General features: G+C 43.4%; 1 protein-coding gene across 2 annotated transcripts; it reads left to right on the forward strand.

The window, feature by feature from the left end:
- Positions 1-7,942: 7,942 nt before the first annotated feature.
- cldn19 (claudin 19) lies at positions 7,943-17,965 on the forward strand. Of its 2 annotated transcripts, none has more exons than XM_037490617.2 (5): positions 7,943-8,727; positions 12,768-12,932; positions 13,261-13,345; positions 14,301-14,447; positions 16,495-17,965. In XM_037490617.2, exons 1-5 carry the CDS (start codon positions 8,505-8,507, stop codon positions 16,529-16,531), a joined length of 657 nt encoding a protein of 218 aa, XP_037346514.1. In that variant the 5' UTR covers positions 7,943-8,504; the 3' UTR covers positions 16,532-17,965. The 2 variants fall into 2 exon arrangements, with proteins under 2 accessions (XP_037346514.1, XP_037346513.1); XM_037490616.2 differs by having other exon boundaries at positions 7,944-8,727; positions 17,031-17,965.
- The last annotated feature ends 5,176 nt before the right edge of the window (positions 17,966-23,141 follow it).

Raw genomic sequence — 23,141 nt, forward strand, 5'->3', positions numbered from 1 at the left:
GGCTCTTGTCCATAAACCCCCCGGGGGAACATCTGTGACTCTTGGCGGGCCCTTTTGTCCAATCAAAATGAAGACGTCTCTTCTGGTCGTTACGGTGAAGACAGAGCGGGGCAGTGCTCGGCTCACTGCCACCCACATACAGCCAGACGGACGGGAGGACAGAGTTGGTTGGGTGTTAGAGAAAAGACGTTTGCACCAACAAACAACATCAGAACGCTCATGCAACAAAAACATGTATTTGTGATAAAAGGTCCACGCGTTTGGTGGGAAAGATGGCTCTAAAAGCGAAAGTGAACAAGACAGAGGGGGGGAGATTCACCTCCATGAGGCAGCGGGTACATGACACATTTTTGGAATAGCAGTCAATAAAAAGGTGGCAAAGAGTGTGAGAAAGGTTCTGTACACATCGGTATCCGAACAGTGTACTATGCTCCCAGCCAGAGTTTACAATTTTTCACCTGCAGATTGGAGATGCCTTACATTTACTCATGAGTCAAAGGTGCTATGCATGTAATATGGATCATTTTGATTGCCTCTCCACCATGATCTCTACATCAGAAGTGGACGTGGTCATTGTCGTCACACAGGGAAATGCAATGTGAGTAAGCTAATGTTTGCTAGTTGCTATGCCATCCTAGTTTGAAATGTAACTGTACAGTGTCACAGGTATCATGTTTAACTCTATGTAATATGGCACATGGATTGCTGAGGGTGCGCCAGGAACCACAGGGTTGTTAGTTCGAACCCTGGCTTACCCATGTTCCATGTCAAAGTGTCCCTGAGCAACACACCTAACCCCAAATTGCTCCCTGGGCTAAAATGTAAACTCCATGTGTTAAAAATGCAACATAAGTTGCTTTTGATAAAAGCATCAGCTAAATGTCGTTGTATTCAACACTGAGCAGATTTATTTTGACACTTATTTCGAGTTAAATTGTTAACACTTCGTTGAGTGTTGATTTAACACTGACAAGATTGGGACAATATAAACACTTAGAGTTCAAATTAAATCTCATAGAGTCCATTTAACTCACTACCCACTTGACTATTGTTAAATTTCAATTATATAAGAGTTAAAATTAACTCTATAACAGTGTTAAAATGGCAACACTTGTTACATTGGCACTGTGGAGTGTGGACCCCATGGGACACTTCAAAAGAGTTCAAATTAACTCCAATAATGCTAATTTGAGTCTGTCCATTTTGCTGTGAGGAACTGTTAGCACCGGCCAACAAACAATTAAATTGCATGCATTAACTTTTTTCACACGACAGCTTATTACTTATTTTTATCAACTTTAATTTGAATTATTATTATTTTTTCTTTTGGAGTTTTTACAGGTGTAAGAAGCTGGGGGTGTTGAGGGGTTGTGAAATTCCACTTTGCCAGCACCCCAGCTTCATGGTTTGAAGAGCTAACCCTTGACTGTTAACATCCAGCATATAAAACAGTCCCAGATATTGGTGGATGTGGGGAAAGGAGCAGGTTTCAAGCAAGTCGCAGATATTCCAACATGAGTGATTAGGATTTCATCCTACTACTTTTCTTCTGTAACGTGAAAAGAAGCAAGGTGAAGACTGAGGGGGGAATGAATGACAATTAAATTTGTTGATTTAGCACAAACCTCTGCTCTTTCACATATACTTACAACATGTAAGGGTAGCACTGTGCTGGTGGCATTGTGGTGAAGTGGGAGCAGAGGAGGCGGTAGAAGGCTTCAGCAGGTCGATGGTGGAGATGGAGAGGGAGCAGCGGTAGAGGAGGGTTGTGGGGAAGTTGGGCTGTTTGGTTAAGGCCAGATGGCAGGAGAATGGCTTCTGGAGGAATGCTCTTCTTTTCTTTTCTTTCCCTCAGCGAGTGGAGACTCAGAGGGACTGCTGTATTACAGTGGATTAAGGGCCACATTCCCTTTTTAATCTCTCTATAGTCACCCCTCAGCTGTTCGCCCTCAGGACTTTTGCCAATCTACCTCCTACTGCCTGTCTGTTGATGTTGGGCTCACATACAGTACACACACCCACACACACCTACACATACATCACAGAGCGCCATGACCATTGACAGACACTAAAACCCTTTCACTTGAGGGAAATTCTCAAAGGTTGGGACTGAATATCATCCTGAGTGTGTCAGGGGGGGACACGGTCGAGGGCAAGGAGGGAGGACTCAAATGCGGAGTTGAAAAATAAAAGACTTTAATTGTCAAAACTCAAAATCAAAATCGCTCCAACCAAAAAAGGGAGGAAGGAGGAGAAAACAAAACAGACAAAAACAGGGACCTGGACTTGGAAACTGACTTGACTTGACTTGACTTGACTTACTTGACACATGAACGGTCGACATGTAATGACGCCACACCAGACAAGAGACTCACAGGGCTTAAATACACAAGGGAGGTGCAGGTGATTGAACACAGGTGGAAACGATCAGGCACGGCAGACAATTACAGGGGAAGACAGGACAAGGCAGGAAGTGAAGTTACCCAGGAACACCAGAGACATGAAAACTACAAAATAAGACAGAGCAGACCCAAACCGTGACAGAGTGAACTTGACTCACACACAGACTTCTCAGGTTGGGTCCATATAGGAAAGGTGAGCTTCCAAAATCATGTTTGACCAATAACATCTGCCTTAAACCTTACTGACTTCCGATTTCTCTGTAGAACATGAACAATTTGGCTATATAAGCCACGATATGCTGATATAATGTTTCCAAGTGGGTTGAAGTACTGACAGGGCTCAATGAGAGGCAACATGGTTTCAACGTTGGTGCGACATCAAACACAGCGATGACATTGAGGGCTGTGGCTAGCCCGATGTTAACAGCTGTTAATATAGATATAATATATATACTACTAACATGTAGTATCCACGTTTTCTTTTTAGTAGTAGTAGCTATGTTGTCACTTATTTTATAATGCCAAATCTATACTATATCATTTATTTTGCCAAGACCTTTCAAAACATTTGCAGTTGCTATTCCCTTTTTTCATGCAATGTATATTAGCATTACAATCCTTGGATTTGAGACGATTGAGAGGAAACGTCATCACTGGGAACTCAGTGGCCTCACTTCAGACCAGAAAGGGTTTTTATTTCTTCTTGGAACCATTTTCCAGAGCCCTGGTTTTACCGTAGGCCACAGTGAAGCTCTTTGCAGATAAATGCACTCCCCGCTACCACCAGCACTGCAGCGCCCCATTTTCGTTTTTTATCTTCACGTCCCAGACATTCTTCGAGGATCCGATCAGCTTTGAGAAATTCAGGGCACCGGATAGAGCTTGAAAATGCAAGTGATTTGGGTAGGTTAAGTGCATTGGGGCGGGGATAAGTTGAATAAAACGTTTTTTTAGGAAGAAATGATGGAGATGAAGAAGAGAGAATGGGCAAGAAACCCTCACTCTTGCACGTTCTCGTCGAGGCTGGTATCGACATTCTGAAAGGAGTGAAGAGCGCAGATTTTATCGCCTTTAAGCAGATGAGATGACTGACTTATATACAGCACATATTAAATCATACTGCTTATTATTTGATATATATATATATATATATATATATATATATATATTATATTATACTGAATTACCTGTGAGGGTGACAAAAATAAAATTGTCAAAGTTTTATTCACTGTTTTTTCACTTCATTGTTTTGCATTAAATCAACCTGGGATGTATTGAACCGTGAAATGGATTTGATGGCCCTACCCAGAACACTTTCCACCAGCCTCCACTGTGGTAGTACAGCCACCACTTACACGGAGTTAAACAAGTACTGGGTTCAAATCAATTTGGACCCAACACTCACTCTTTTTCAGAAATAGGCGGAAAGCAAGGAAAAAAACACCGTTGCTGAAGATTAGGGCTTATGGTTGGACTAACATATACCGTCTAAGAGCATTATGGAGGAAAACAGAAGGAAAAAATGTCATGAAGGACAAAAGAAGAAATGGGGAACAAAGGGAGGAGTAAGAAGAGGGAGATCTTGCTCAGGCTAATTAGCGTGATAATATGGGGCCAGAACATGCAAAGGAAACTGGAAGAGGTGTACGTGACGGGCAGGGTGGGTGATGGAGAAGGAGGGGGTGGTGAGGTGAGAGGAAGGGCAGTGCTGGGAACGAGACCTGGGCCTTCCCCGTGCTAGGGGCATGCTAGATAATGGAGGCATAAAGTCACCAGGGCTGACCGGTAAAATCCCCCAGGGGTCCGAGCTCGGCCACGGCAAGAAAAATCACCTTTACCAGAAAAGCAGAACACCATTTGTGAGAGTCTACCACGCAGCTTCTCACGCAGCCACGCAAGGAGCACGTCTATCCAATCTAGTTATAGTAGCTCTATGTAGGTGGAAACCCCTGGGAGGTCCTGTGTCGTTGGGAACTCTCGCCTCTTGTTAGCCACTACATGGCTACGGTTCTTTGATCAGCTCAGCTGACTCTTAAGCTCAGCTTAGTGCGGCAGGGGTCTGGAAAATGTGGGGAGAGGGAGAGAGGTAAAAGGTGGGGAGGGACGATGGGGAGAGGTAGTGACTGATGGCACCCACTGAACCATGCATCCTCTGGCCAGGAGTTGAAGGGAAGGAAAGAAGGAGGAGATAAAAGACAGGAGGGTGATGGGGGATAATCAGGTTGCAGAGGAATAGAAAGGAGGGGTCTTCCCTGACAGTCACACGCTTCACTACTGCCATCACCAGAAGGTGCTGACCCAACGGCTGAACTGAAGCCAGGAATGAAAGCAAGGTCCACCACTGTGAGTTTAGGAAACACTGGGATGAAAGGAATTCAGAGGACACACAGCTTCTTCATGTCATAAGATGAACGAGGCCATGGAGGGTTCATGGAAAATGCTCTCGCCAGCCTCTCACAGTAGCTTTCAGAATAAAGTGTCCAAAATGGCATAATCAAAAGCAATTAGGACAGTCAACAACAATAACTTTGCCAAACATTCAACTCTGAAACTGTTTTTCTTCTCCACATTCTCAAGATGTTTTTTTGTGCAACATGGCCCTTGATTCTGCTGTGTTAATGGGGGGGGCCCTGTTCTCCTCCATTATGACCAGAGCCAAAAGCCTCTTCAAGGGCGCTTGAGCCCGGCCGAAGGAGCTCTCCTTTGGGGCACAGACATACATTTTAAATTTCTGCTAGTTCCTTTGGATTCATTCAGATGCCCCCTTCTGTGGGCTCTCCAGGGTGAAAAACATGGACAGGAAAGGCTTGACGTACTGTAATTACTAGAGGGCCTTACAAGGTCTCTGGGAATGCTGCAAATCTACGTACACGTACAAGTTTGCAATGTATGGTATCTTCTATATGCATGACTGCATTCCCTCATGTGACATCAAAGTGAAGCTACCTCACTAAATAATCCCTATCCTTTTCTTCAAATAGTACTAATCCACAACCCGCCTGTTGTGTTACATAATCCTTCTCCAATACTGTTTACATGTCCACATGAGTCTCCGTCACTGTAACCCTGACAACAACAGATAATCTGATAGGCCCCTGATGTCTTGATTGTGCGTACATGGGTATGAGACTCTGCTAAGTTCATTTGCTCATTTCCTGTTTGGCAAAAGAGTCAAATCAAGGAGATAAGGGCAATGAAGGGCTGTATCCACATCGGTAATGGTGCTGCAGCACAGACATCGCAGGGATCTTTGAGTAAAGTCACATAAAATGATGGACTTCGCAACTGTAAAAATGATGAGCAATATCAGTTTCATATCACTTTTGTACATTTATGAGCAGAGATGAGTCTCTCAAAACTAATAAGCAGTCATAGTTGAGGGATAGAAAGCAAAAAGCTAGCTCTTGTGACCTGCCCTGACTGACCAACCATTATGTCGGTTCATTCACTTATAGGAGGAAGAAAATGGGGTGAAAATCTAATGTGTCACCTTTCAACACAATCTCAGTCCCAGCTCGTCAAATACTCACAGTCAGTTTCAGTACACTTCCCACTGTGACATTCTAAGTTCAGCTCTAGTCTCAGTTTTCGATGAAAATGACGCAGGAGTTTTTCCACTTGGACCTGTACCACTGTAACCCCACCAATGGTACTATGTTGTTATGTTTCAAAATCAGAACGCCCCCAGCACTCCACCCACAACACTTGACCTCACCAGAGCACTTGTTCTGCCTCATTTTCATCTTTTCTCGCCTTTTGTGCACAGCTGACCTCTGTGCTCTAACCACCACTCACCCCATGAGTCAAGACCCTCATTAGACACGGCAAACCTGAGCGCACAACGGTTACGGTGACACATACACACACCAGGAGTATGTAAAGGGCTTAGAGAACAAACCAAGTACAATCACGTTCAAATCCACAGAGCAGGACAGTCAAAACGTCAGCCATACCTCTACTGTTGATTTAGGCTAACTTTGTATAGATATATAATTCAAATAGACTTACGGCTAACAGCTTTTTCCATATGTTACTTTCAGTAACCAGTGCAACAGTAAAGCATTTTGGAATCAGCATGCTAGCAAGCAGACAGCTAGTTTTCAAATTAGCTGAGCAGCTTGCTGTGTCTAACAGTATGAAGGCAAATAATTGTCCAAATCTGAGAGCGCAAATCAGGTCCACTGGGAGCGAGTAAGCAGAAAACAGAGAGCGAGAGGAGCAAATGGCTTGCGCGATACAGACTGTTGCTCCCAAGTGTTTGACTTGCACGCGCATGGACCAGATTTGCGCTCTCTTGACATTGACTTGCCTTCATATAATGGCCTCTGACTTCCACCAGTTCAGAGAAGAAAGGGGTACCTAGCTCGCTAGCTAGCCGCCTATCTTCAAAGCAGCGTCCTCTCACTATCCAGCGAGCTGCGGTCACTCGTTACACTTAAATGCGTTGCCATTTTCTTATACTGTATGTGTGTGTGAATTCCAAAGAACGTGTGTGTTTGTGTGGTTAGGAGTTTTCAAAGACATGCTGGGTCCTGGATAAGTGCGGTCACATGCATGTTCACATGTCCTGTTGTTTTTGTGCTGTTATGGTAGATCAAGTTCATGGTTCTATTGGTAGAAGAGGTGAGAAAAGGACAAACAGACCAAATCAAGTGAGAAAAACGTGGATAGGAACAGCTTAACCACCAACAACATTCTTTTGGTCCTGCTTTATATATCTGTTCATTGTTAGGTGAGTAATCCTTTTTCTAAATTTCCGTCCATTGAGACCAACCTTGAGAGTATAGGCAAGAACAAGTTGTGTAGATACACTGTGTATGTGTGTGCAGAGTGGAGGTGAGACATGTCTCTTAAAGATGTGAGAAAACGGCTGTGTTTACGGGACAGAGTGTGTTGACAGTCTAATTGGCAGAATGGAATGATGTAGTTAGAAGGCAATTGAAGGTAATATAATGAGTTGATTTGAAGTTGAGCTGAACTGTGGGAAAGCTCTCCAAAGGACACACCAAAGGCTGGAGTGTGTCTGCAGCTTGTAAGGATGTACAGTCGGGTGAGCCCTCACTCTCCCTTTCTCTCTTTTCATTTGTTGCGGTCACCATGGTGATGTGGAGGGGAGGGTTGCCTCGGCGGCCCATAATTCACAGAAAGCCTGTCTGGCTGTGACACGTCCTTTTCAGCCAGGCATTGTTTGGATGCTGATTTACGTGTATTTGTTGCACTTTTACCACCACCTCGTCCACACCTCCAGCGGGGGAGGCAAAACCTTTGAAGGAGCAACACGTCTGAGAACCAAGTTCTGTTTAGAAGAGTTTTGTTAAATGATGTGTGTATATATATACATATATATATATATAGTCGATAGATTTTTTAAGTGATTTGTTGTTTTTCCCATCTCTTTCGTTCCCTCTGTTTGTTTCCCCCATACCAGCCCCTCCCAGTGGGCGTTCCTACTGCACAGAAGAGACCAATCACAGACGAGCCCTTCACCCCATCCCGTGGTGGTGGGCTTGTTAAGGCCTTTTTGTATTCATGTTTTTTCTCCTTTTTACTCTTTTTTTTTTGTTTCTCTTGCTACCCCTCATTGAGCCACTTGAGCCAGGAGCAGATGGAAAGATTGTAGAGTGGGCAAAGTAAGCAAGCAGGACAGAGCCAGAGGGAGAGAGAACTGTTGAAGCCATGCAGAGAGTGAGGCAGCGCAGTGACGATGCTTGATGAACTGAGCGGCTGACCACCAGAAACGGCTTTTTTCCTCTTCGAGTCCTAGAGACATCAAGGAATCAGACAGGAAAAGACCAGAGCGGAGACATTCGATTCATCGTATCAACTGAAGTGGAGAGCTCAAAAGAAAAAAATAGAAAAGTTAAGAGTTAAGAGACGAGGACAAAGAGGGGGAGTTCCACAGATGAGAGGAAGAAGGTAGACGCTTAGTGTGACCAAATAAAGAAAAGTGCCAGGAGCGAAACAAGTGTGTCCACGGGGACTAATCAAAGAAAAGGCCGACTGGCAGGGTCGCCGCCGGAACAAAAAATCCTTGCAAGCGGAAAATAGGAAGGGACAGACAGAAGTTTGAGCAAAACAGATTAAAGATAAATAACGCTAAAGATGGCCAACTCAGGTCTCCAGTTGTTGGGTTACTTCCTGGCTTTAGGCGGCTGGATCGGCATCATCTCCACAACCTCTTTGCCCCAGTGGAAGCAGTCGTCGTACGCCGGGGACGCCATCATCACCGCCGTGGGTCTGTACGAGGGTCTGTGGATGAGCTGCGCCTCGCAGAGCACAGGACAGGTGCAGTGCAAGATCTTTGACTCCATGCTCTCGCTGGACAGTAAGTATCATCTCCCATCTTCTAGACTGTAAAACGTGGTCCTAAGGCTCATATTTTCAGTAGTGTTATATTTGAATCGTGATAGAAATTATAGAATATGCAAAAATCTTGGGTTAATGACATCCTCTAGATGATGGAAAAGCACGGTGGAACTTTCTTATTGTAAGGCATCACCAAGATCTGTTTCTTTTGAACATATTTCACATTGCTTTCTTTAACAAATGTGGTTTTCAATAAGGCAGCTCTGTCTGACTTTTAGCCACGTTACTAATAATATAAAAAGATCCAATGAAAATACACACCCTCACTTTGGTTTCCCCCAAATTACCGAAGGATAAAGGACACCAACATCCCAGATGTTTTAATCTCAGCAGCTTTTGTTAATCAGCAGCAAAAAACAGACGGACAGAAGTCCCCCAAACCCTCAGCGACACTTTTGGGTCAGAGGCCGTAAATCATGCAAAGACATTAAGTTCAATTAAAAACTCTAAAGCTAATTTACAAGGCTTGTGGGCGTGTGCGTGTTTGTGAGGGGGGGAGTGGGGGGGATCAGGAATGCGAGGTTCAGATATGAATTAGCTCAGAATATGAGCCACCTGTCATGTCCGATTTGTGAATGGGACCCAGTCCTCATAATTAATGGCATGCAGATTACAGGAACCCATCCATCTACTGTCTGCTTAAATCATCCCATTAGAGATTCTAATGAAACATTGAGATGGGGGGGGGAGCAGTGCGTCACAATTCATTTTCGTAAATCAGTTGTTATTTTTCTCTTTCTGTGCGTATGCTTTGTTGCCTCAGGGCAACAAAACGAGGCGATTTGCAAACATTTTGGTGAGCCGTTGGGTTAAAAAGAGAAAAAACAGAACCCTCTGTGGCGTCGTGTGGTGTGACGACGCATCTCCTTTGGCACATGGTGGCCATAAGAACAGCGTATTGTCCTGCGCTGATGAATAGGGGCTGTTTGGAGAAGAAAAGGCCAGTGTTGAGCCAAAACACCAAAGATATTCTCAGAATGTGCTCCGGCGTCCCCACACGCGCACATTGTTCCGTTAGTCCACACCCAGCAGACTGAAGACAGAACACTGAAGGTTTGCAGGATAAGGGGGTGAAACGTACTATGGATCCTTCTGGAGGAGCAGGGGGTCATCCACACACACACTATGAAATGGAGCGAAACAGCATTCGATCTTGTGGCGTTCGGTTTGATCCAACACATGCTCTGACTTGAGTTGTCCTCCCCGGCTACTTTTCGCAGCGGGGGCAGCATGTGATGGAGGGTTTAATTGTTCACCAGACTGTGGCAGCTCTCCACTGATGCGGCTCGCGCAGCTGTGGCGGAAATAAGTGTCGGATCGGCCGAATTTTGTTTTGCTCAAAAAAGGAGTGTTGAAGCATTAAAAAATATATATATAAATTTACAGAAAAGTGTGCAGGATGGTGGTGGTGCTGAAAGGACAGCTCTTCAGAACCGTAAACACACAATAACAAAACTTCTGTAATGGAGGTTCATGGAAAAGTCACACCATTCAGCACACCATTTGGTAATATTTTTTCTAATTGAAAACTTTAAAAAAGTTTTATATCAACTTTGCCAAGATCCAAGTCAACTTTATTCCTGGGATTTGTCATTTATGGGTAGCCCTGGTGTGTTTGTTCCTTATTGTCGACGCATCCTATAGTAAGACAATAACCAACCATAGGCATCTCCCCAAGCATGCTGGGGCCTATAATATTGGTTCCTACTGAGCAAACATTTGAGGCAGCAGGAAGGTGCTTGTGGGACCGATTAAAACACAGATCACAGCGTGAATGTTCATTGTAGGGAAGCAAAATGTTACCAAGTGCAACAGTGTTTGTGATTGCTTTAGTAAAACAGAATTATAATCTTTGGCACAGAGGCATAAGACACACCAGGCTTTGATGAACACATTTTACACGTAGAAATCACTCATCTTTTCATGGGGATGGATGACAATAAGAAAACTAACATCAACATCATTAAGAACATCAACAGCCTTATAGTCACCTCAGCCTTATACTTATACTATTATGTGAAGTTCATTTCTTCCAGTTTTGGCAATTCCTAGCTTCTCTTTATTCATTTAATGTGCATTTGAAATTAAACACACCCTAACACGTTTCCCATTCAACGTATCACAGCATTTATAGCCATTGCTGGTTTTCCATGCCTGTTCTCAAAGAAAAGTATTTAAACAAAATAACAAATTGAATGTTCACCGACGACAAAGTTAAACTATGTGGTACATTTTGTTGAGCTTAAGGTAAAAGCGGTTTGACTTGCAAGCATACCATGTTTGCATGTATGTATACCTACCTGCACACGCACACTCCTGTCTCATTGGTTGGCTTTATGGTCTTGACCAGCTGGGATAAGTGACATTGTGACATAAACAGAGTATCTGCTTGAGGTGAAATTGGACTTGAAAAGCGCTGCAGTTGTCAGAGATGAGTGAAAGGTTCCTAGTTGTGTATCAGGGGGAAAACCAACGATACACACAACAGAAGTGACCTCACAATAGAACCTTACAGTGCTTACAGATAAACACACAGGCTGGAACACATACTCATTGAAGGCTTGGGGCTGGCACCGCCTACCCCCGGACGCTGGACAGAGAGAGAGGGCATAGTGGGTGAGCCAGCCCCCCCCCCCGCCCACCCATCCTTCTTTTAGGCCCCCAAATGCCCTTCTGGTTTGTCAGGAACTGAAACAGGTCAGAGCATTGGGCTTGAACCCTGCACGCCCTCAGAAATAAAAAAAAAGAGGAATGCTTAAGACTACATGAAAGAACAGAAAATCAAACCTCTCTCTGTTGAAGACAATCCAGAGAGTCCATCAAAAGGAGCTGCATAGCCATTAATCAGACTTCAAAGATCCATCCCAGCCCGTCTTAAGTCCCTTCAGATTGGCGTCTGAAATGCGACTTCCCTGCTGCACCATGAATGATTCTGTGTGTGTTTATGTCACAATGACAAATTATGACTTCAGGTTCTTGCTCAGGCTGTTGCCCCAGAGCTCTTTTTGATGGGACTTCTTCTCACACATAAAGGCACATTCAGTTTGTTCAAATTTCGGGCGACATTCAAGTCTTGACGTTGAAGATAATCATTGGACAAACCGGTCAGATTTTTCGAGGAAAAAAAGCAGATATTCTACTCTTTGAAGACTCTGTGAAAAGTTCTGAAAAAAGTCACATAAATAATTCTTGACCTTTAAATTTGTTGTCTGAAATTAAAAATATTTTATTTTGGAAGATGATGAAATGCATTTGAAAACCCAAATGTTGTTTTTCACGTCAAACTATTCTATTCTAGATTTTTCTCAACATATAGTATTGATTTATCAATATATCAGCGTTTTTGGCTTTGGTAACACTTACACTTGAAGGCGTTGGACCTCGGCGGGATGTACGGTTCCAACGCGCTGACAGCGGTACAGGCAGCAAACTCGGCTCGCTATGCTGACAGACCAATGGAAACAATCTCGCTTTGTGACAAAGACACACTAATCCCACTGTGTGGAACATGTAAAGCAGGCCCTCCTACAGCTCCCCCATGTGTGTGTGTGTAAGTGAAAGAGAGATAGTTGTGTGTTTCATCTGTGTCGATTCCACCAACAGATATTGTGTGTGAGTGTGTATATATCATGCATTTGTATGTGTAAATAATGTGTAAATATGTTCCTCCCACTGAGTTATGTGCGTGCTGAGGGCCTTGTGGGAGGCAGCATTTGATTTTTACGACGACAAAGCCACAGCCTGCGTAATTGTCAGGGGAAGATTTACAGAATTGTTAAAAAAGGTCCCGGCTGAGAAAACAAAAAAGAAAAGGGCAGAGTGGTGGATGAGCTTTCTGTCAGATGTACTAACAATTTTAACATCTTGAAATATGCATTTTTTCCAAGGGCTGGACTGAAAATGATATTCTCCCTCGCCACTTTCCCCCCTCCCTTTTCCTTTCTTATGTTCTATCGTATCGGTACCCTCCCTCCACCTGTGATCCTCTTCTCTATCCAGTCCACATACAGACATGTCGAGCCCTCATGGTGGTCTCTGTGCTGCTGGGCTTCATCGGCATCATCGTCAGCGTGGTGGGCATGAAGTGCACCAAGGTGGGGGACAACAACCCGGTCACCAAGACTCGCATCGCTGTGACTGGCGGGGCTCTGTTTCTGCTCGCAGGTGGGCGGGACTTCTCCTTCTTTGGGTCAATGCTCTCTTTGCGGCCAACAGCAACGTAGATATGCAGCGTAATCTACCACAACCAGAGCATTTAGCCATGGAGGGGTGGTGTTTCTCTAGCCTAAAGGCAGGGGGGGGGGCTCTTCTCTGTAATTACTGCTTTAAACAGGAAGTGGTCATTTGAAAGGCATTCGTCGTTGAACACAAACACAAACATAAACAAAAACCACCCCCCGGTGGTGGGATTAACTAAATGAGTATTCTCCACCGTTCAGTTGTCGCTACAGTGAATGCTTGCAAGGCTCACGCAACTGTTCCCCCTCCACAGGTCTATGCACGCTCGTGTCTGTGTCCTGGTACGCCACTCAGGTGTCCTATCAGTTCTTCAATCCAAACACACCGCCCAACGCCAGGTATGTGACAAAACTGCCAAAACATTTGTACATGCAAGATCCTGTTATCTAAAATGCTCAAAGTATGGCCATGAACACATGAAATCCTTGTCCCCAGTTTATTTACAAAATCTTTTGGCTGAACCAAATCAAATGACCCATTTGGTGTTTCTACTGGGCTAACCTCTGTTTAGTCCCATTGAGCATTGAATACCATTGTGTGAACACAACATCGAATCCTTCTCGTACAAAGTAATCCCAGGAACACTTGAGCCCAGGAACAAAACTCCCATTTATTCAAAAGTTGTTCTCAATCACCCAAAGAAGGAGACAGATTAGACAAATAACATCTTAAGACGTTCAGCTTGATTCATCCCCACTAGGGCAGGGGATTCCACACCGTTTCAGGTCCTGAGCTACTTTTCAATCGACCAAGTCATGGCGATCTGCCTCCCCCCCCCCCCCTGCTGAAAAGAGGCAGAGCTTAGAGAGGCTGACACAAAGGGAAGACGTCCATGAAGTGGTCTCATATTTTGTTCAATATGCAACATTTTACAATAAAATAACTATAAAACTAATAGCTACTTTTCCTATTGTGGAAAACGAGTGACAATTGAATCCATTCTAAATCAACGCTATGTGGTGGTACCAATTCCCCAGATATCAACTCGGATCTGATGCAGGCAACCTATCAAGAAAAATGTGCTCTTTACCTATCAACATTACAACTACAAAAATCACAATCAGAAACAGCTAAATGAATGTCAAGATTTGGTATATCTGTGTCAGTGTTAGCTACTTTGTTTCAACACATTTAAGATATAAAAAAGGTTATCTGATAAAGATTGTTTGATATTATGATATTTCTTACAAGCGAGTATTTTCAATGAATGGTTCAAAATAACATCTTGGAAGGAAATACAAACAGTGATCTCTCTCTCTTTCTCTCTCTCTCTCTCTCTCTAACCCTACTCAGATATGAGTTTGGCTCGGCCCTGTTCGTAGGCTGGGCGGCAGCCAGTCTGACGGTCCTCGGCGGCTCCTTGCTGTGCTGCTCCTGCTCTAAAGAAGACATTCGAGGACAGCAGTATTACCGCCAATCACAGCCTTCCACAGCCAGGGAGTACGTGTAAAACCCACCCCCCTTCCACAGAGAGCATCAGACACGCTTGGCACCAACCCTGCTTCCATTTTTCTCAAATAATGAAACAAAACCAAAAGACTATCAAACACACATGCAATCATGTAGCATTTACACAGGGCACACAGGTACTCAACCTCAAACACAAACATCTACTGGCAAGATTTATTTTAGTGACAAACTTTGATAAATTATTTGTTAGCGGACAACCTACATATTTCATGTCAATCCTTCATCTTATTTATATGATCATGCAAAGCTTTCAATTGCTAATGGAAACCTCTCAAATGCCTAAATATAATTTCTGTAATCTACTTGACATTATTGCTGCAACATTAATCTTAACCCAAAAATCAGAACACTATGAGTCGTCACCCCATTTGATGAAATGAATTCAAACATCTAAAGGCATAATGTAAGGTATGTTACAGCAGATACACTGATAGAATGGACATGGAGCTAGAAATACTGGATACGTAAACATTACGTTAGCAAGTCCTATGCTTCCTGGTTGGAGCTGCAACTATGCTTTGCCTCCATATTACTTTCTGTATTCGAACTCCACTGGTGACGTTATGTTGTGTAAAGCGACAGCCCACAAGTTTGCTGTGCTAAAGCTTCTCAGTCGCAACTCTTCCAATACTGATCACCTGTCAATCACAAGGTAGCCCTGCCCCCAAGGCATGCTTTTTATTATTGGACTCTAAATGACACAACCTGACCTGCAATAGTGGAGGTTAATCGTTCGTAAAACAAATGTTGTTAATACTCACTGTTTGACTACACAAGACAAATTGGAGGATCTCATCAACACACCACCATTACCATTCTCCATCTACTAACACATTCATTTCACAAACATCTCAATCTCATATTTCATTGCATAACCAAACCAATGTCTTAGATTTTTGCTGATTCATGTACTTCCTACACAGGTGCTATTCTCCCAGGGGATCATAAGCGTTTAGGCACTACAGCTTAATTGTTTTATTTTATAAGTCAAGATTGGTGTAAATAGTATAAACGTCATATTTAACTTTACTGTAGATCTACACTTGTTCTTGCAAACCACAGATGGTTAATTATAATAGATGTAAGGAAAGTTATTTAAAATGTCTCCCCAGGGCCTGTAAAACTCACTAGTGGACTTAACTTGTCTCTTGAGTTCCCGGCTTGATGCTCGCACATCAATGGGCTTCAGCTTGTGTTACTAAAAGAAACGGTCCTCACTGTTCCAGATAATAAAGCCATTAACTTTTCTTAGAAACCCTTCCGGTCCCCCCGTTTCCTTCTCGTCTTCGGGGCTGCTTTTGTGCGGAGTGCTCTCTGGAGTGCTCTCACAGATTGGGATGGGGGGGGCAGGGGCAGCAGTAGGCCTATTGAAAATGTCTTTAAATTAAGGGGGGTGGCAGGCGTCATTAGCAGCTGTGCTTTGAATAGGAATTACGCATCAACAAGTAACAACTGTAACGTTTTTTTGCCCAAAGTTAGAAAAGAAAATAGATGCCACTCTCTTACCTGTCTTTTAGATACAAAGCTAAAGGCAGGTTGATGTTTAGCTTAGCATATCAATTACAGCAGAAACAGTCTGTCTAAAGACAAAAAACATGAGAATTAATAATTGTTAATTACATGGCTGGCCAGTACATTTACTTCCTTTTGGTCACAGTCAAGCTACTAGTTTCCCCCTGCTTTTGCGGATCTATGCTAACCTAGCCATGCTAGCCAGTTTGCTCTGGTTGCTCTAGCTTCATATTTACTCTAAAGATGTATTGAATTGGAATCTAATGATTACATTTAATTTTCAGCGAGAACTTGAAATAACATTTAGCATCACCTCTCGTGCCCCTTCTCATAGACGTTCCATCCCTTTTTTTCTGCCAACATTATAATCAAGCCCCTCTGCCTTGTTTCTAACACTTATAGCTGCTGCAAAAATCTGAGCGGTCTTGATGTGTCTCTTCTTTCCCCTCCTGTCCTCTCTTCCTCCTGTTCTCCTCTCACTGTCTTCTTCTCTCCTCTAATTCAGGGCAGAGTTGTTGAGTGAAACTAGTTTCCCCGACTGATCAGTCCCCCCTGCCTTTTTATCGAGGACTGTCCCGACTGTCCGACTTCTGTCTCCCCTACTTTCTTTTACTCGCTCCCGTTTTCTCTGAGACCAAAATTTGGACCTCTTGTAGTAGAATACCCCCTTTTCTTCATTACTATTTCTGCACCTTGATGGGAACCAAGATGCATTGACGTCTTACATTTTGTCCCCTAAGTTCTGAGCCTTTTCTGTAAATATGGACTCCTAAAGGACGATGATTAAGACCTTTAATTTATTAGAGTGGCCTCCTCTGATTCTGTGTGAACACCTCCCACGCCCTCCTTTGTGTCACTGCTGGCCAAACGTTAACAATGAGTACAACCTCTTTCTGTGGTTTTTGTTTTGCGCTGATTCATGATTTCTCTTATATCCTATGACCTCTGGGTGTTTTTGTAATATTTGTCTTTAGGGTTAACATTTGTGCGCTGTGACTGTACCTTGACTGAAACGTGTTCTTTTTCCCTTTTGAATTGCAGACCAAATGTTAAAAGTACCCCACCAGAGAAAAGGGAGCAGTACTTGTAGTTTGGGAGAGTCTTCTGGCCTTACCATGGTTTAGATTCTGTCTACAGACAAAAAACTCTCCCTGAGGACTTCAAAACAGACACACAGACATCATTAAAGGAAGCATTTATTAACATCAAGCACATTGCAGAAACATAAATTGGAGTCTTTGTTGTAAAAAAGAATGATCGTAGAAGAAGACGACATCTTTTGGAGTTTTAGAGGTTTTTTTGTGTAGATATTCTGTTCTTGTCTGTTTTGCTGACTCTGGGAGAGACAGTCATTCAGGGTATGTTTTCTATAACATGTTAAAATGCCTGGGTGTATATACCACCTACTTCATTCGTTTTTTACTACATATATAATGTCTTACTACAGTGCATTATAACACATTTTTGTGCACATGTCTGTTTCTGACTTCTTCATAGCCTCCTCTTCCATCTTGAGGGACGTGTGTGTCCATAGTTCTGTGTGCCTTTTTTTTCTATTGTCAAACTTCTGGAAATGAATGTGAAGCTACTCTGCAGTACCACTTATGAAACAACAGACATACGATAGATCTGAAGCATAGTGCCTTGTGTGCCACTGTTTGTATTACAGCTGTGTGCCTGTTTTCATTTAGCCTGGATTGAGGATATACCCAGTGCCTTTTTTCGTTAAGTGCCAATATGATTTTGTGTGAATGACATGACAGAGTCGTTGCGTTATAGACTCCAGGATGTACTGTACTGTGTGTTGTCTCCTGTACTAAGGAACGCTGGTTGGCTGAGCGTTCAAGCCTGCATTATTTACAACGGCGTTCATCCCTCTAATATTTACCACCCTCAATGTTGTGTATCATCTCCTTTACAGTATACCCCTGTCTGTTTCTTTTAGAATAAAGCAAACAGAGAGAAAAGAAAATGAAGGATTTGAGTCATAAGTCGTGTACTTTTCACCCCCGACTGACTTTTTGCCCGCTCCATTAACCACCCCCACCCACCTCGTCCCTCATTCTTTACAGCTCAAATACTTCTTTTGCACCCCGTTGTTCAATAATTGCAGACGTGGAATTCCACTTCTGCTCCACTGGACTGTGGCATATTCTCAAAGGCGCACTCACCACCGCTACAGTTAATAAGAAGGTTTGATATTTAGTCAGTGAAACTTTTATTAAATCACAAGCTTTGAATCAAAGACTGTCTTCTACAAACGCATGTAAACGGTAAAGGGAGAGAACCCTGCCGAGGATAAAAAACAATTTCTTTACCTTAAGCTTGATCCAATCTGTTTGTAATTGTTTAGAGAAGCCTTAGGGTTTGGCAGCGTAGCTTTGTGACATTACATTACATGTCATTTAGCTGATGCTTTTATCCAAAGCGACTTTGCATTATAACCCATACCTTACATTTTTGCCTGGGGAGCCATTAGGGGTTACGTGTCTTGCGTAAGACACTTCGACAGGGCACATGGGGCAGCTGGGATTAGAGCCGCCAACCGCGGCTCCCAGCCAACACACTACTCCATGCGCCACCATTGCCATACGACATAATCTACCGCTCTCTTCCATTAAGTCACCTGTCAATAATAAGGCAAAAGGTCAAGCAAAATGTTTGATGTTCTTTCGTTAACAGCCACTTAATATATCAATCTCTACCTATCAGTGGTAAAGAAAAGCACTTAGTTCTGGTCCCAAGTTGGGAAATAAGTTGTTGGATATCGTATTAAAGTTACCAATTAATACACAATGAGCATTGCAAGAATTGCTCATTGCGAAACATTCCTCCTGTAGCCACAAAGAAATATATGCTCAAAGCTATTCCAAGGTAAGATATGGAAGACAAAATGTGACCTCGGATGACCGCCGTCAGAGGAATTGGGCCAAAGAACCCTCAACACTGGGTGAGGGGGTGGCAACTTTCACTCTGTAGTGTTTTGTGTGCTCGGAGCTGTCCTTAGGCCGCAACAGAAACATGTATATCCTTCATAGTCATACCTCTCAGGACTGCCCCTCATGTGAAGACACCAGTGTTAATTTCGTTGACGAAAACTATGACGAAAAATATTCGTTAACGACCTTTTTTCCATGACAAGATTAAGACGAGACAAAAACGGATCTTAAAAAATAAAATGACTATGACTAAAAGCTATGACTAAATCTATGCTAACTTTCGTTAACGAGACGAGACATAAATGTTGGTGGTGACGAAGTCACAATCCTTTTTTTTAAAATAGACCTAACAGACGTGGGCAAGTACGAACCACGATCCACGAACCCAGAACGCTCGGTCACTGTGAGGGCACCGGTGGTTCTTGAGCACCGCGGAACTCCAGAGACCGATGTGCGTGGAGATGAAGACCCGTTTAACAGCTCAGGGCTGCTCGGCCAGCAGAGATGTTCATGCGGACCTGGCTGCTCCGTTTTCTGGTGACGGAAGTCAGCGTTTCGAGACACGCGCACTTCAACCAGTTCACACGCCACATCTTGAGAAGACGGTGTTAAACCGCCTCGGCCACCGTACGTTCGTTACTGAGCAACAAGGAACGCGCGAGCACACGTGACAAGTGGAGGCTTTTGAACTGCTCACTTCAGGTAATGATGTGGCGGCACAGAGCAGGTGGAGGAAAACCCGGAGGACAGACATACGAAAAAAAACTGTAGCCAATGCTAGTGTTGATCCAGTCAACTAGAACCACACTCAGTCAGGAGGAGGGTATGTCACGGGTCCACCGTGATGCCAGCTATACTCCCAGTTGTTCTCTAGGTGTGTGTGTGTGGTTTGGGCGGGGCTGCAATCAGCTGGCATCTAGGCTCCCCACCTGTGGATCATTAGACCCTCGTCAACGGCAGCTGAAATACTCCGGCTCGCCACTACGGATTGGACTGAATAATCTCCCTACAAAAATAAATATTCGATTTCCCACCGATCCTGCCATCTCGTTGTCTGCATCCGGGTCCCGAATAAACCGGCCCTAACAGAAAGAGCTGGCCACTATGGACCCAAACTACGTCCGTCAAGCACTGGCCGCCCATAGCACTCTGATCGGGCAGCATGAGACACTTCTCTGGGAAGTGGTGGAGACTCTAGGGACCCTTTCTGCCAGCGTGTCTCAGCTCAGCGGCCAAATAGATCAGGTCACGACTCACCTCTCTGCACCCGTGACCGCCGGCGTGTCCGCCGACCCCACAGCGCATCCAGCTGCGTCACCTACAGCCCCTTCGGCTGCTCCCATTTCAGCTCTGAGTGCCCGTGAGCCGTACATACCAACACCGGAACGCTATGCGGGAGATATGGGAGCTTGTGGGTGGTTCCCTTCTGCAATGTTCCCTGGTGTTCCAGCAGCAGTCAACTACATATGCCACAGAAAGGCTGCTCAGTGGGCCACAGCTCTATGGGAGAAGGAGTCACCAATCTGTAGTTCCTAAACTGTATTTGTAGCAGAAATGAGAGCTTTTTGATCATCCCATTCAGGGTAGAGCAGCAGCCAGCAGACTTCTCGCTCTTCATCAGGATGCCAGCACAGTGGCAGAATACGCATCCTGCTAACTGTGACAGCCCTAATGTTTATAAAACAAATGTACAACGTGCTACTGTTGACCGAGTCAACCAACGTTGGTACCGCATCAGTTGTCTGAACTGGGACGGCAGTCATGTCTATAAAAAATGTACATGATCAATCTCGATCTTGCGTTAACTTACGTTAAGACAGTATCTCACAGGTTACGGCATGTAGGATATCAGGCACTAACTGGGACGGGCGGTGCGACACCATAGCTTCCTCTACGTGCCACTCGGTCAGCTCAACGCCGGTTAGAATCAATCTCACCGATTGCTGTCTTCGTGCTTCAGGTGGTCCTCGTTAGACCCACGACAAAGCACGCTGTCCCTCTTAGAGCGGTAGCTTGTCGCAGCCATGCGCGAGACAGAAGATAATACAGTGTGAAGCACTGCCTCTGGCGGTCGGTAAGGATGAAATAGAACTCCAGAACACATTATGTTCTGTTCCAGTGTTCTAAAAATTATTGTTATCTATATTGTTTGCACATGGTAGTGTCCCAGCCTGGGCAGCAGAAGCTAGCATTGTCCCAATACGGACATATGCAGTTTTAGCCTGTTTCCAGTCATTTTTTTGTTGATTGCCTTGAAAACGTTAGTAATGTTAATTCATACATGTCAACACATGCCAGCGTCAAATCTCATGAATAAACATTTACATGTCTAACTACTGCAGGAAATGTACTTTGTTAACAGAACACTATTTTATGGTCAACATTTGTTTTTCATATCACCTGAATGCATCACAAGATCATTTTTTTCAATAATTTCCCTGGATCGTCAGCAGAAACTGCTACGTTAGGACACTGTTACGTTATGTTAAGGTTTATGTACGTTCCTTCAAATGTCCTGTGGACAACTTTGATTACGCCATCATGCGTTTTCATAGTTAAAAGGGAACAACGGAAGTCTGCTCTTTTAAGTCCATATGTGTGTGTGTGAATTTGAGTCCCGTTAGGAAGAATTTCTTCCCGGCGAGTACGGAGAAACTAAATTATTGCTGCGACTAGTCTCACTGTGGACATATGGGTATTCAAGTAAAAGATTTGAATGTCTGATTGTCCCTGACTTTACACTAAGTTTAAATAAGATAGTTAAACAGTCACTCTGAAGACACCAGTGGTGGGAACAGAGTACGGACGTGAAATCTCACATACACCTGACATGTACGGATGCTCCAACACCATTCATGACTATACAGTCTGTTCAGCAACGCTGAGCGCTCACACTGGTGGAAATTTTACATGCAAAAAAAAAATACCCCCACAAGGACATCTGCTCCAATATATACGATAGCCCCAAAAAATGGAATAGAACTGAGGTTGAGAGCCCATTCATACAACTTGGAAATAAACTTGGAGGATAACTGGGCCGCAGCTCGTTCAACCAATTTGAGCCTGAATTGGCAGGTTTCTTTCTGAGCTGGACATCAAGCTCCAGTTTCTTGTTTCCAGAAATAGACACACAGTTACTGATACACAAACAAAACAACAGCCAGAGAATGAAAAGCATCCAGTAAAATTGATTATTGTTGTCAAAATGTTGCCAGATTTTACATTCCCACATCACACTGTTTGGATTTGGAAAGAGAATACATTTGATTTAGAGGATTTCCCGTTTTTTTTACAATTACATTTACACACAATCAAGTCGGAACCAACTTCCAACAGGTATATTGTGTATAAATAAATGAATGCTTTACACCCTTTATTTGCATCTTGGCTACAAGGCTACATTCCCAATGAAAAACACAACTTTAGCAAGTATTACTATAGTTATAAAATATCCTATGCAAACTATGCAGAAATGATGCACTCGACGGTGCAAACGTACATAATTCAGAAATTCAATAAGGAGAGTGATGAGTACTGACATCCACACGGACAGAGGGCAGCAGACACCTGCACCAGCCTGCATTCTTATTTAAAAGCTTTTAAAGCTGGAATCAGATGGTAAGAATTTTTACATATAATACTTATTTAAAATATATTTTTCTATTTTAGTATCAAATAAGAAAAATAATGTTGATGTTTTGTATGAAATTTGTGAATTGGGAATAGGACAGACACAGTACATAGGGAAAATATTGTTTATAGTCATAGTCTGTTAATAGTGAAAAGCATTTAGTATGTAAACTGCTTCTGTGTTTTTACATCTGCAGTAGCGTTTCAATTTACCTATTGTGTTGTTTTCATTATTTATAGTTAATATTGTTTCCTCTGATTATGAGAGTAAATCTGTGTCTGAGAAATTCAATCACCTTTTTATTTCAACTCCCGATGACACAGATTTACTTCCATACTCTGATGTAAATAATATATTATAATATTGGAATGGCCCGTGCTCTGGAGTGTGCGCTGTTTCAGTGCAGCAGGGCTGATGGATTGTTTTGTGATGCTTTGTTGTGAATAAATGCGTAAGTCTGCTCTGGTCATTGAGCTTATTACAATGATTGGAATATACTAAATACATTGTCCTTTCACTACACAGCATCCCGTCATGCTCATGTGCATGGATCTGCAGTTGGTGTATCTAGGTGTTGAGCTT

The sequence above is a fragment of the Pungitius pungitius genome, chromosome 8 (assembly GCF_949316345.1).
Source record: "Pungitius pungitius chromosome 8, fPunPun2.1, whole genome shotgun sequence".
NCBI lineage: Eukaryota > Metazoa > Chordata > Actinopteri > Perciformes > Gasterosteidae > Pungitius > Pungitius pungitius.

Coding starts and splice junctions, on each gene's coding strand:
- cldn19 (XM_037490616.2), top strand. CDS start 8,505: ATGGCCAACTCAGGTCTCCAGTTGTTGGGTTACTTCCTGGCTTTAGGC. Junction 8,728..12,767: donor CTCCATGCTCTCGCTGGACA/GTAAGTATCATC, acceptor TTCTCTATCCAG/TCCACATACAGACATGTCGA. Junction 14,448..17,030: donor CAGCCTTCCACAGCCAGGGA/GTACGTGTAAAA, acceptor TTTGAATTGCAG/ACCAAATGTTAAAAGTACCC.